The following is a 12,024-nucleotide window of genomic DNA, read 5'->3' as shown; positions in this document are numbered from 1 at the left end:
GAGATTGCCTTGGCAATTGCCTCGGAGCTGCCCTGGCTGCTGCCAAGGCTCTGCCCAGACTCATCATTCCTCAGCACCGAGCAGGGGTGAACCAGCACGAACCCGCTGCTGGTACCTTCAGGGCTCCACCACTGCCCCCACGCTCCTGGTGCCAGCCCCAGATCCCCTTCGGGCAGGAGATAATGCTGGGACTACCTGCCGCAGGGACCCGCCAGCACCCTGCGGGTCGGGGAGGCCCTGCTAGGCAGAGATCAAAGGTCAGGAAGGGGTTTGGGGGATGTGGATGCGACCCCTTTAAAGCAGGCACGGCCTGACCTCCGGCTGGAGAAGCCAAGACCCGTCTTCAGAAATCAGAGTAATCCCGGGTGATTTTATCCCACTCCACTTCCCTAAATCTGTGGCTGCTGCTGCTTGGCGAGGGGATTAAGGGCTGGCAGGGGATTACGCAGCCACTGCAGCTCCCAGCGCGGAGCTCCGTCCTGGCGCGGCCGCTCCGGGGCACGGAGCCGCTCCGCACCTCTGGGTGCGCACCCCGTCCGCAGCTGCCGCGGCTCCGGCTGCCCCGGGCCGGACACCCCCTGGCCGGACACCCCCGGGCCGGACACGCCCTGGCCGGACACCCCCGACGGCGCCCGGCAGCGGCAGCGGCAGCGGCGCTCCCGGGGCAGAGGCGGCTGCGGTGCCCCCGGGGCCCGGCCCCGCACGAACAGGGCTCCCAGCCCGGCACCATGGCGGGGGCCGCGGGGGAGCCCCCCCAGCGCAGCAGGAACGGCGGGGAGCCCCCGCATGCCGCCGGCCGGAGCCGCTGCTGATGGCTGGTGCCCGGAGGATGGGGCCCTGGGCCGTCCCGTGGATGATGCTCTGTCTGCTCTGCCTCCCGCCCTCTGCCAGGGCCCAGACGAAGATCCCGCTGGAGACGTAAGTGTTCCTCTCCGTGGCTGGCGTGGAGCGAGCAGTGCCGAGGGCATGGGCAGGCGGGTGGGAATGCCGCCCTGGCAGTGGCAGCATCGGCGGGGACAGGCTCCTCCAGAGGGGCACATCGCTGCAGCGGAGTGGCATTTCTGTACCTTGGCTCCTGGCAGAGGACACAGACATGGGAGCCACAGACCCGGTGCCCAGATCTAGGCTAGAATGCAATACCTCTTCTTCCGCATTCAAGAGTAGCAATGATACTCATCTGCTTTAGTTAAGTACTTTGACATCTATTAATGCTCTGCTTAATGCACTGGGCAACAGAAGGCAAAACCAGTTTAAAGACACACTCGTAAAACCCCGCTGCTGCTGCTGCTGCTGCAACTTGCGGAGATCCCACCATGGAGAAGGACACGAGTGGCCCCAGTTTGGCAGCTCCCAGCTGAGCAGAGTGGTTTCAGTGACACTGCTGGGTTTCAGTGTGCTGGGAACACCCAGGGGATGCCCAGCGCTGGCCAGGTTCTGCCCATGGGGGCTGCACACGGGGCGTTTGAGCGAGGACGTATCTCTTTGCCACGCACAAGACCCAGCCAGATTGTGCAGGGCGAGGTTTGCAGCCCCGAAGCTCTGGTCCCTTGCGTTGGTCTGGATCTCTACTGGCTGAAAAGAGCCTGGGTAATACACACAGACGTGGTTATTCGCGTGTGTGGCCGTCAGAGGATGTTAATGGGAGGAAGCTAAATAGAGGAAGAGGCCACAGCACTTCTCACTTGTTCTTGCTCCACCTCTCTACAAAGGCGTAATGGTCCTTCCCAGAGCTCTGGAGCAAAGGAATGAGGCGCTGAGCTGCAATACAGAGCACACCCAGCCGTGGTTTGTGCATGCACTGCACATGCTGGGAGTCTTGATGCAGCTTTTGGGATGTGGGTTTGCAGTGCACCCACGCCCACGTGTGTTGGTGTGACGAGCGGCTCCTCCAGCACGGTCACTGCTGGAAAGCTCCCCGTCAGCAACACAGCCCTGGCAGCCCCCCAGGAGCACAACAGCTCTCAGCAACCCCCGTTTATAAAACTTCACCTTGGTAAGCTGATTTAGACAAGTTAAATCCTTTAAGGATTAAAAACATCGGCACCACGATTGGTAAAAGTTGTTGTGGGGCAGCTTCTGGGGTGCTGTATCCCAGGGTTGTGGGTGCAGGACTTGGTCTGGAGAGGAGACAACACTGCCAGCAGGTTTCAGAAGGAGATACATCTGAAAAATCAAGTCAGCTTAAGCCCTTTCCTGCGTTTGGGGAAATGTTTTTTATTCAAAAATTGCCAATCACACCCTTATAGATGTGCCACCAGTACAGCCCATCTGACCAGGAGTTGCACTGACCTTATCCAGGGGGCTCTCAGGAAACTGCTACCGATTTTACTCTTGCACTGCCAAGCCCTTCCCCAGCAAAGTGCTTCTGATTGGGGTTTCACAGAAAGGGCACAGAGGTTACACAAGATAAAATCCACCTTCTGCTAACTTCAAACCATGCAAATCAACTTTCCATGTCCAGGATAAATACTGCATATTTAAGGAATACCTTTCAGCATTGAAGCCCGTGGCATTTAGAAGCCAGCCTGTCCTTCCTGCTGTTCTTGCCACTGAATACAAGAGCAGGGATTAGAGGCAGGCAATCTCTGACCAAATCCTTTTCTGATGTGTTTCATTATAATGTGATAGCCCTTTACTACTGGAAAAAAAAATATTTACGTCACTTTGTACAATTTGGAACTTATTCCTGTACAAGAACAAAGAATAAACAATAGAAAAAGAGCTTTTCTCCTCTGGTACTAAAACCAGACCAATGGCTGAATTAATCCCTGTTGTTTCAAATCCACTCGTGAATTTAACCACAACACAAAAGTCGCCCTTTTGAAGTGAAATTTCAGTAGAGAAGCACATTGGCCAGAGGCCCAAAGGGAGTAAATGAGCAGAAAATGGATCTGCTTCCTGGGTTACACGGGGACATTTTGGGGACACAAAACCAGAGTCCTTCAAGCAGCAGCTGGGTTCGATCGGGGTGAAGTGACACACGGCTCGCTCGGCCTGTGCCGTGTCTGGCTTTGCTGCATCGCGCTTGGATCACCGCCAGCTTATCCCAAAGCTCACTCAGCTTTAGCTCCAGCAGTGCAAAAATCTGCTCAGTCAGTTCCTAGTGATGCTTCTGGGGTGCAAGTTCAGCACACAAACCACCTCTTCTTTCCGAACCACCTCTTCTTTCCCACTGGACACAGCTCTGGCCGTGTGCCGGCCATGGCATGGGCAGGAGTGCTGGCAGCTGTGAGGATGGTGAGGAGTTGGGGCTGGCTTCTTCTTGGGGTAATGGAACCACTGGGGAATGCTGGTGGGAGAGGCAAAGTTCAATCTGGTATGGCCTCTATAGGCTGTTCCTATTGCCTTTATACATCTGCCTGTGAGTTGGACAGAGCCAGAGACCTTAGAAGAAATTCCTCTCAACCTGATGAGTCTTAGACTGACCTTTTCTCTCACTTATTAAAAAATTAAGGAAACCTATTTAAGTTCAGCAGGCTGCTCTTAATCTCCCAGTACTCTAAGATTGTTAATTTCCCTGGCAAATAATTGTCTTTTAAAGATGTAAATGCCGGTGTATTTCTGCCTCTTCACTTTCCTACTTTTCAGCTTCTGTGAAATGCCACCAGATATTTTTAATGACACAATCTTTAGCCCTGTGACACAGGGATTTGGTGCCTTTGTGCCCTCTCGTTCCTCTGTGCCCCCTAACTTTCCAACCAGTCCTCCAAAGCTGCCGCTCTCTGGCCCTCTTTTTGGTCCCCCTGTCTTTGTGCCTCGTTCCTCCTCTGCTTTGAGACCAGAAGAAATACCAGTCCCTGAGCCAGAGCAGACATCCCAAAATGACACAAACCCCTTTTTAATTCAAGTTCTGCTGTGGCTGGAAGTTTCAAGAACTTTCAAGAAGATGCTCAACTGCACCCACTAATCAGAAATGACACCACAGACTCTTCCACCCTGCTGGGCTGAAAAATGATGAGGGCTGGAAGGAGTAGGGGCACACACATGGCCACACACATGACACAAAACAGAGGTGGGGGGAGGGAAATGGGGTAAAAATAAACATCCCTGCTAAAATTACTGTCCCTTCATGTTTAGGTTCTCTCATCCTGCAGTAAAAGGCAAGGAGACTGGAGAATATTAGTTAATAATACCAGCACAAAACAGCTCATACATGAAACTTAAAAAGCCAGCAGCAGCAGATGGGCATCAGGTTAAACGTTGATGCAGAGATCCTCATATCTAAGGGGATGCATTAGTCACTACTACAACAAACAGGAAAGCATCCCATGGGATCCCTGTCTCTCGTTCCTTCCTTTATTCTAGGCTTGCTAGACTAACTCTGATATAGCCCAATAAATCCTGGTCTCCTAGAAAATACCTGTATGCCTTTTTCTCTAAGGACAAAATGATGAGATAAAAGCTCTGGCTCTCAAAACAAGATGCAGAGCACAGTGCAAAAAAAAAAAAAAAAAAAAAATTGACTTCAGCTGGTGCTAGTTCACACTCAGTGGTTAAATATGAATGCCTCATTGCCAATTAAGGATTGATTTAAAAAGGCACCCACTGTCTCATGCTTTTTTTGTAGCAGGGGGGAGAGGTGTAGTGCAGAGCTGCAGCTTTGTGTGTGCTCCTGTAGCTGCCTGTGTGTTCCTGTGTGCGAGAGGGGAGGCTGAGCAGGCTTTCCTGGGTTGAAGGGAGCTGTTGTCATTATTCCACCATTGCTGTGCTGGCTTTGCTCCCGAGCTTATCTCTGTGTTGGTGTATTATTTGTGGTGCAGTGCACTGGGAAATCAGGCCCTGGGGTTAAAGCCTGCTTGGGACTTGAAGAAATCCGCTGGGAGCTGTAGGTGAGGCTCTACACACCAGGAATAAGTGGTGTACTCTGGTAAGTGGAGAAGGCCATTTATTGCATTAAATAAATCTCTCTTAGGTGAATCCATATAGGTGGAGCTGCCTAACATGGATCATGTAGCAGCTCTCTGAAGTGCTCTGTCCGTTTTGGGAGCCATCTCCTTCGGTTTGGAGAGCTCAGTGTTCAGGCTGCTCCTGGACATCTGCATGTTCTCCACGTGGGCTTGCTGCCATCCATTATTTCCAGGATGGCACGAGTGTGAGGGGTGCTTACCATGACAAGGCACAGTCTGCTGTGGCATCATCGAGCAGCAGCACCAGTGAGAGCAGAGGATTCATCTGGCTCATCAGTCTCTGGCCTGCTCTGCTGGAGGAGCTGAATCCAAGGGGAGAATCATGACACCTTCCTTCAGTTCTGACACTTATGTCTCTTCAGCAGGTTTGGCACTAGGTGTCTAGCCCTTCACCCCAGGGCCTGTCAGGGAGGACAGATAGGTGTCTGCAGAAAGCAATTTATTTCACTTTGCCAGCAACAGAAGGAACTTGGATGCTCTGTAAGACCAAATTTGTACATCTGAAGTTAGGTGGGACATACTCAACTCGAAGCACAGTGACTGAGACCAGCAGAACTCAGTGTTTCTCCCTGCTGACCAGTGTCCTGGGCAGAATGTCCAAGAGCAGCACTGTTTCCTGCCTTGCTGCTTGTCTGGCTTGAGTCTGGGGACAGAACAGTGCTACTGTTGGAAGAGTGGCTTAGAGAAATATAGGGGGATTTGTGCTCAGAAAGATGGAGCTTTGCCTGTCCGAAGAAGTAACCAGTTTTGCAGACTTTGCACTAATAACGTTGATTTTTCTTTTCTTGCCCTTTCTTTAGGGTGAAGTCCTGGGCAGATGCCTTTGGTGGGGAGCTGTACTCCATTGTGACTAAGTATTCGGGCTCCCCTCTGTTGCAGAAGGTAGGCAAAATGTGTGAGGGTTCTCTTTGCTTCATCTCACCTCCCCATGTGGCCTTCCAAGGTTCCCCCCAGGGTGGAGGAAAGAATGAGGCACTGGTGTCCAGCTGCCTTTTAAAATCACGGAGCTCTGTGTCCATAAGCACAGAGAGATGCCCTGTGGCAGCTCTGCATTAGCTGGAGAGGGAGATCCATTCAATGCCTTCCCTGCTTTCATCAGCCACTGCTGCACACCACCTTAATTGTACCACTTTTTGTTAAAAGTACTCTTTAACAGCACTCCTCATGTTTCCACTCTGATGATCACTTCGTGCTCCCCTGTACTGACCCTTCATTCCTCCTTTCCTAAGTCCCTCTGCTGCTCATCACTCAGCTGCTCATTGTCACCCCATCACCCCCTCCTGCAGCTCTCCAGCTGACACTAATTTCTTTTTGCTTTCTCATCTGTATTCAGCCAGTTGTTTATCAATTCTTTGAATTTTGCCCTTAAGACTCTGCTTCAGGCAGGTGCCCTGGAAGCCAGAGGCAGAGCTCTGCTTGGCTTGATCACCAAACAGGCACTACTGCAGTAAACTCTCTACCAGCATTCAAGGCTGTAGCTCCAGGGGCTTTAAACAAATGGTCCCTTTTGCAGCTGTAGAGAAACTTCCTTAAGTCAGTGGTGAATGGCTGCTCTCTTTCAGCCTTGGGGATCTCTGCCCTGCACCTCCCGAGTGCTGCTCTGGGGGACTGGTGGCTGCTGGTTGCATCCAAAGGAGTGCAGACTCCACTCTGCAGCCATCCAGTTCTTTTTTCTTTGCTCTTTCTCTGATCCTTCAACACAAGCCATGAGTTGTCCCTTACACCTTCTGGGTCTGAGTTCTGTCCTCACATTAGCAATTACACCCACATCCTAGTGCAGCACAAAGGAGTTGGATATCATTTTCCTTGCCTTGCTGCTGAGCCCTGTTTCCCTGTCCCCAGAGTGCTGCTTTTTGCTTGGAGTAAGGGATCACATCCTGCAGCACTAACTTTGCTAGGTTTGGCCAAGACAGGCTTTCAGCACCCATCACCAAGGGCTATGCTGATCATCAGCTCCTCTTGGGAGGAAAGATTCACCATGCAATAAAAGGCTGCCAGCACTGATAAAGGTACTTCATGCACTAACCATGAGGCAGCTGCAGCAGGATGTAGATGCAGGCTAAAGTTTGCCTTGTAGCAGTTTTGATGATGCTTCTGCATTGCCTGTTGTCCCCTGGGGTCCCCATGCCATAGCTGCCAGAGGCAAGGGGACATGTGAGCATCTCTGGTGAGAGCTGGAGCTCTGGGTGGGGGGACAATGCAGATTTGGGTTGTTTGATATTTAGGCATCCTTCTGATGCTGTGTAGGTGTGGGCTGACAGACAGCTTGTGCTGCTTCTGCTGAGAGATTCAGTGAGTTCATGTTCCTTGGGGCCCAGGAGTCAGTGACACTGACTGGGGAAGGGGAACTGGGGTTAGCCTGAAAGTACCAGTGCTGTGAAAGTTGTCAATGCAGGCCAGGAATGGCACGTGTGGTACTGCTGTGAGTGCCAAGACAGCCGTGCTGTGCTGCCCCTCTGGATGTGTTGCATCATGTGTTTTGTCTCTTAGGATCTTGATTCCTTTGGGATTGGGATTAAATGAGACCTGCAGGTGCTCATAGTGCCACTAAGAATTAGAGTTACAGCAGCTAGTTCTTGAACAAAAACTCACAACTCTTTATCAGCCATTGGTATGATTCATTGGAAGCAAAGAAAGCTCAGTTTCAGATGAAAAAGAAGCCTGAATGTAACCAAATCCAATCTAGTGTTCATGTCAAGAAGAATTAAAGCAGAGCTGTATTTTCCCGATGAGCCTTATGAAATAATACCACTTGCCTGCCCAGTCCTCACACACAGTTTTGTTCTTGAAGGGGAAGGTGTCTGCTTTGCTCTTGCGTGTGTTGATGCCTGGGCACAGTCTCTGGAGATCCCTGAGCTGGACACAATGTCACCTGTGACTCAGGAGGAAAATGTCACTTTGAGCAGGGGCTACAGATGAGCTTCATCCAGCCTTGCTCTGTAAACACTCCAGCAAAGAGCCATCTCCTAAATTTGTGTTGTGCCGTGCCCTGCCCTAACTTGAGCAGTTTAAGCAGCTCAAGTTTACCTTTCAACCTCACTTCTTGAGCCTTTTCATCTCCTCTTATTTCCCTGGGAAATAAGGAAAGCGGGGAAAACCAGCCAGCCCTCACTCCAGTCCTTCTCTCAGCCTCCTTTTCTTTAGGTAGGTTGGGCACCTTCTCCCAGTTCCTCATCTCGAAGCAGGGACCATCCCAGGGGGCTGCCACTGCATCCCTGGCACCTCCAGCACTACAAGTGGATGCCAACAGATCTTTGACTATTAGGCAATGTTTTCATGCACCCTGGCAGACCCCAAACATCTTCATGTAGATCATCTCGTTGGCACAGACTGTGGGTGCATTAGGCCCAGGCAGCCAAACACGCCAAAGTGTGGAACTCAAGCACGAGGGTTTGCCTGTGCCCCAGGCACATTTCTCTTTTTTAGGCTGTTACCTGTTTTTCACATCAAGTATTTCTCTGCATGCATGGGTGTGACCCAGCAGAAGGGTGGGGAGCACAGCACGGAGGTCCGGGTGATTCTTTTCTCAGTGCTTGTCTAAGTCCACGGGCATTTTGTCTTTGAGGAAATACAGAAGGTGCTGTTATCTCAGTTTGGATCTTATTTCGTGTCTCCCTTGTGCCTAATACTCTTGAACTACTTACATAAGCTTTCTTTTGTGGTTTTGAGTTTGCTTGCTTTTCTTTGGACTTTTTGTTTGTTTCCTCCAGAAGAGCCCTAATATGTTGCAAACCCAGGTGGTTGACTTTCCACCAGGCTTTATCATTCCCAGAGACCTGGTGAACTAACAGTCATCCCTTGAATCCCCAAGGGCAGGCTTTTACCCTGCATCAGAGAGCTTTGCCCTGCAGTTATTAGAAAGCCCAAAAAATGTGGCAAAGACCAGACAAACTTGAGAAGTTCAGTCAAGACGTTTTCCTGGGTGAAGATGAAAGGAATGTCTTTCACACTCTTAATTTAGTTCCACTAGCAGTGAGTAATGCAGCACCATGTACTTCAATAGGCTGAATTTTATGGAGGTGGGGACAAGAATATATATTTGGTGACATATCTCTGTTCACAGATAAAACTCGGGATACTGAATTCTGGATATTCTACTTTTAAATCACCACCCCCATCACTGCAGAAGGGGAATCTTAATGAATTGCTCCTGCTGTTTTAAGGGAATGCTAAGTGTTAGATGCATAAGAAAAGATTTTCTGTTAGAGCTGAGCTTTTTGGCCTCTTTTCAACATCAGATCCTTTCAGCCAGTTCTCCCAAGCCTGATCCCTGCTCTGTACTTTACAATGATCTGATAGCCTGAACCCTAAGCACAGGTTGTACAGGATAATCTTGGCCAACTACAAGCACCTGAGCTGACTTTCAGCCATGGTGTCTGGTGTCAGTGTTGGAATCACAACTCCATTGCCCACCATTGGGAAATCTTGGATGAATAGTCATCAATAGCCAGAGGTTTCAGTGGCAGGAATACAGGCATGTAGTGGTTTGCTGGTTCATGTGTAGGAAAAAAGCTCAAATAGGATTTCAGCTCAAACCTGGTGTATTCCTTAGGGAAATGAAACTTTGCAGAAAGTTGTTGGGGGTTTTTTATGGTGTTTTGTGTTGGGGTTTGGTTTTGGGGTTTTTTCCCATCTCTGGCTAGAGCTCAGGGCTGAGATGTGTCAGACTGCTTGTGATTTCTCATGATTACTTTCACCCCAGTAACATCTGCTTGTGAGTATGTCAAAAGCACATTAAAAAAAAAATTAATGGAGGGGGGGGGGAAGCCCTGCTGCTTTTAATTGCAGCTGTGACCCAAGGCAACCGGGGGCAGGTCACTCTGTGAGGTGCACGCTTGCCCCCCTTTGCTAGTGTTCCCAGGAGAGATTCCCCTCCTGCCCCGAGCAGGGCCTGGTTAGAGCCCAGCCTGGCAGAGATCGCCTCTCTCCCGGCGGCCCCGTGGCATGGAGCTAAATGGGACAGACACCAGCTGGGCCGTGCTGCGGTCTCACCACCAGCCAGGGACCTCGGTGGGGGTTGTGGCTGCACGTTCCTCTTTTGGCAGCGTGGTTACCCCAGCCTTCCTGCTCAACCCCTCCTCTCCTCCTGCTGCTTCCCCGCCTGCGTGTCCCGGCTCCCCAGCCCCAGCGGAGGGGATGCGAGGCCTGGCGTTTTTAATCCAGTAAAGCCCTCGCTGTTAATGGTGCCAGGCAGAGCGAGCAGCCTCCCTGCCGTGCCTGCTGCAGGCTGGATGCTGCTGCTATTTCTGTCTGACCTCCTCAGCGTTTTTTCCTCTGCCCGTGCTCAGCCACCCTCCCGGATGGTCAGGGAGCTTCTTGAACGAAAGGGGCTCCACTGGCTCACCCTAAGGGCATTCAAAGTCCTTTCCCCGCTGCTCCCCTCTAATTCAAAAGTGCCACCAGAGCCCCTGGCGTCTCCTTGCCCTTTTCACCACCTTGTTTTTTTCCCAGCACAAGAAGCCCAGCCCTGGCTGAGATTGCTGCTGTGATGCTAACACAACGTGAAGATGGAGGGGGGCTGTACACACTGCAGACAAAACTGATGATGAGGGACCAGGGAATTGCAGTTGGTTGCCTTTGTGTTTCCACACAGCTCAGGAGATAAGGCTCTGTCTTTTCCGAAATAAGTTAATCATCCTGTGTCCTTTTGTGGGTTTTATTACTCTTTCTTTCTGGCTATCTCTGTTAGCTGTGGGGTTTTTTTTTTGGAAAGGAGAAATAAAGGCCACTGTATCCAGTCCAGGGCAGATTATGGTTACACAGTTTAGATATGCTCTTGGGTTTTTTTTAATTCCTAGGTTATATGAAACATGGTGAGAATAAACTGGTTATCTCTAAAGCTGTGAGATCTAGATCCTCCTTGTTACAGCATCTCTCCCTGTGGAGGCAGCACCAAGTAGCCATGCTCATAGCTCCTAGTTTCTGGGAATTGCTTGGCCTAGCTTACGTTCCTGGGTGCCCAATAAAAGTAGCATCATAACTCTGTCTCAGCTTTCCTTGGCAGGCTCCCACATAAGCAGGCCCTTCTTGCTGGAGATCTGGCAAGTTCCCTCACAGAGGTGGTGGCACTGGGGCAGGACAGCAGGGACACTGCCAGGACATCTCCCCACCAGTGCCCCAGAGCACATGTGACACAGGAAGAGGTGCAATGACAGCACATAGCTCCACTCCCTTGCTCCTCCCTCTGCCTTAAGCAAACTGGAGGGGCATGATGTGTACAATGCTATTACAGATGTCATCACAGTGCATGGTTTGGGTTTTTAAAACCTGGCCTCCTGCTTCTCTCTCTAATTTGTAGTCACTAATTGCTGCAGGTGCATTGCTGCTTTCAACAGCCACAAGCTCTCGAGTGGGCCAGTTGTTTTTACTTGGTCAAAGTGCTTTGAGTTACAGCCACTGATCTGCACACCCTGAATTACAGGCTGGAAAAGGGGGAAAGGCAAAGATGGAAGAAGGTGATAAAATCAAAGGAGTTGTTTCAACACACCCTCCCTCACCAAAGACAATACCCAACTAGCAATAATAGATTTGTCCCTCTCCTTAAGAGCCTCCTGCTCAGCAGGATTTTCTTCTTTCCCTTGGGTAGAAGTACAAAGATGTGGAGCCAACTCTGAAAATCAAGGAGGTGGATGGCTTGGAGCTGGTGAAGAAGTTCTCAGATCAGATGGAGAGCATGCTCCGCAGGAAGGTCGAAGCTGTTGAGGTATGACCACTGGGGCTTGGGGCTTTGGGAGGGAATTCATGTCCTGTCAGCCCTGGAGCAGCAGGCACAGGCCTCCTGCCTGCACCAGGAGTGTGTGGGTGCAGGGGTTGTGTGAGGACTTCCCTGCCCAAGCAAGAGCCTGCTGGTGCAGCTGGCTGCTCGCTCTGAGCTTTAAGCAGACACTGGTGGGAGGGTGTGGGCGTTCAGACAAGGGGATGCTGGCTTCTCCCTGTGCTCAAATTAGAAAACAAGATAAAAACAAAGTCTAGGAATAAATATGAGGGAATGAACACTCTTTGAGGAGACAAGCTGTTTAAAGGAGGGGGGGAAGAAAAACCTCTCAGAAGCGAAAAACTGAGTTCATCCTTCTCTAATGTGCTCTGGCCGCTGAAGACTAGGCGCTTGTTTCAGCTG

At 50.8% G+C, this 12,024-nt stretch overlaps 1 protein-coding gene across 1 annotated transcript in view; it reads left to right on the top strand.

The window, feature by feature from the left end:
* Nucleotides 1-665: 665 nt before the first annotated feature.
* CACNA2D4 (calcium voltage-gated channel auxiliary subunit alpha2delta 4) overlaps nucleotides 666-12,024 on the top strand; it is a 121,603-nt gene continuing 110,244 nt past the window's right edge. The window contains exons 1-3 of the mRNA XM_048299970.1: nucleotides 666-918; nucleotides 5,708-5,789; nucleotides 11,494-11,610. Coding sequence (XP_048155927.1) covers nucleotides 812-918; nucleotides 5,708-5,789; nucleotides 11,494-11,610 — 306 coding nt within the window. The 5' untranslated portion in view covers nucleotides 666-811. The remainder of the gene's footprint in view (nucleotides 919-5,707; nucleotides 5,790-11,493; nucleotides 11,611-12,024) is intronic.

Source organism: Corvus hawaiiensis, chromosome 4 (assembly GCF_020740725.1).
Source record: "Corvus hawaiiensis isolate bCorHaw1 chromosome 4, bCorHaw1.pri.cur, whole genome shotgun sequence".
NCBI lineage: Eukaryota > Metazoa > Chordata > Aves > Passeriformes > Corvidae > Corvus > Corvus hawaiiensis.
Note: the sequence above shows the minus strand (reverse complement) of the source record. Positions and strands in the feature narration are given on the sequence as shown.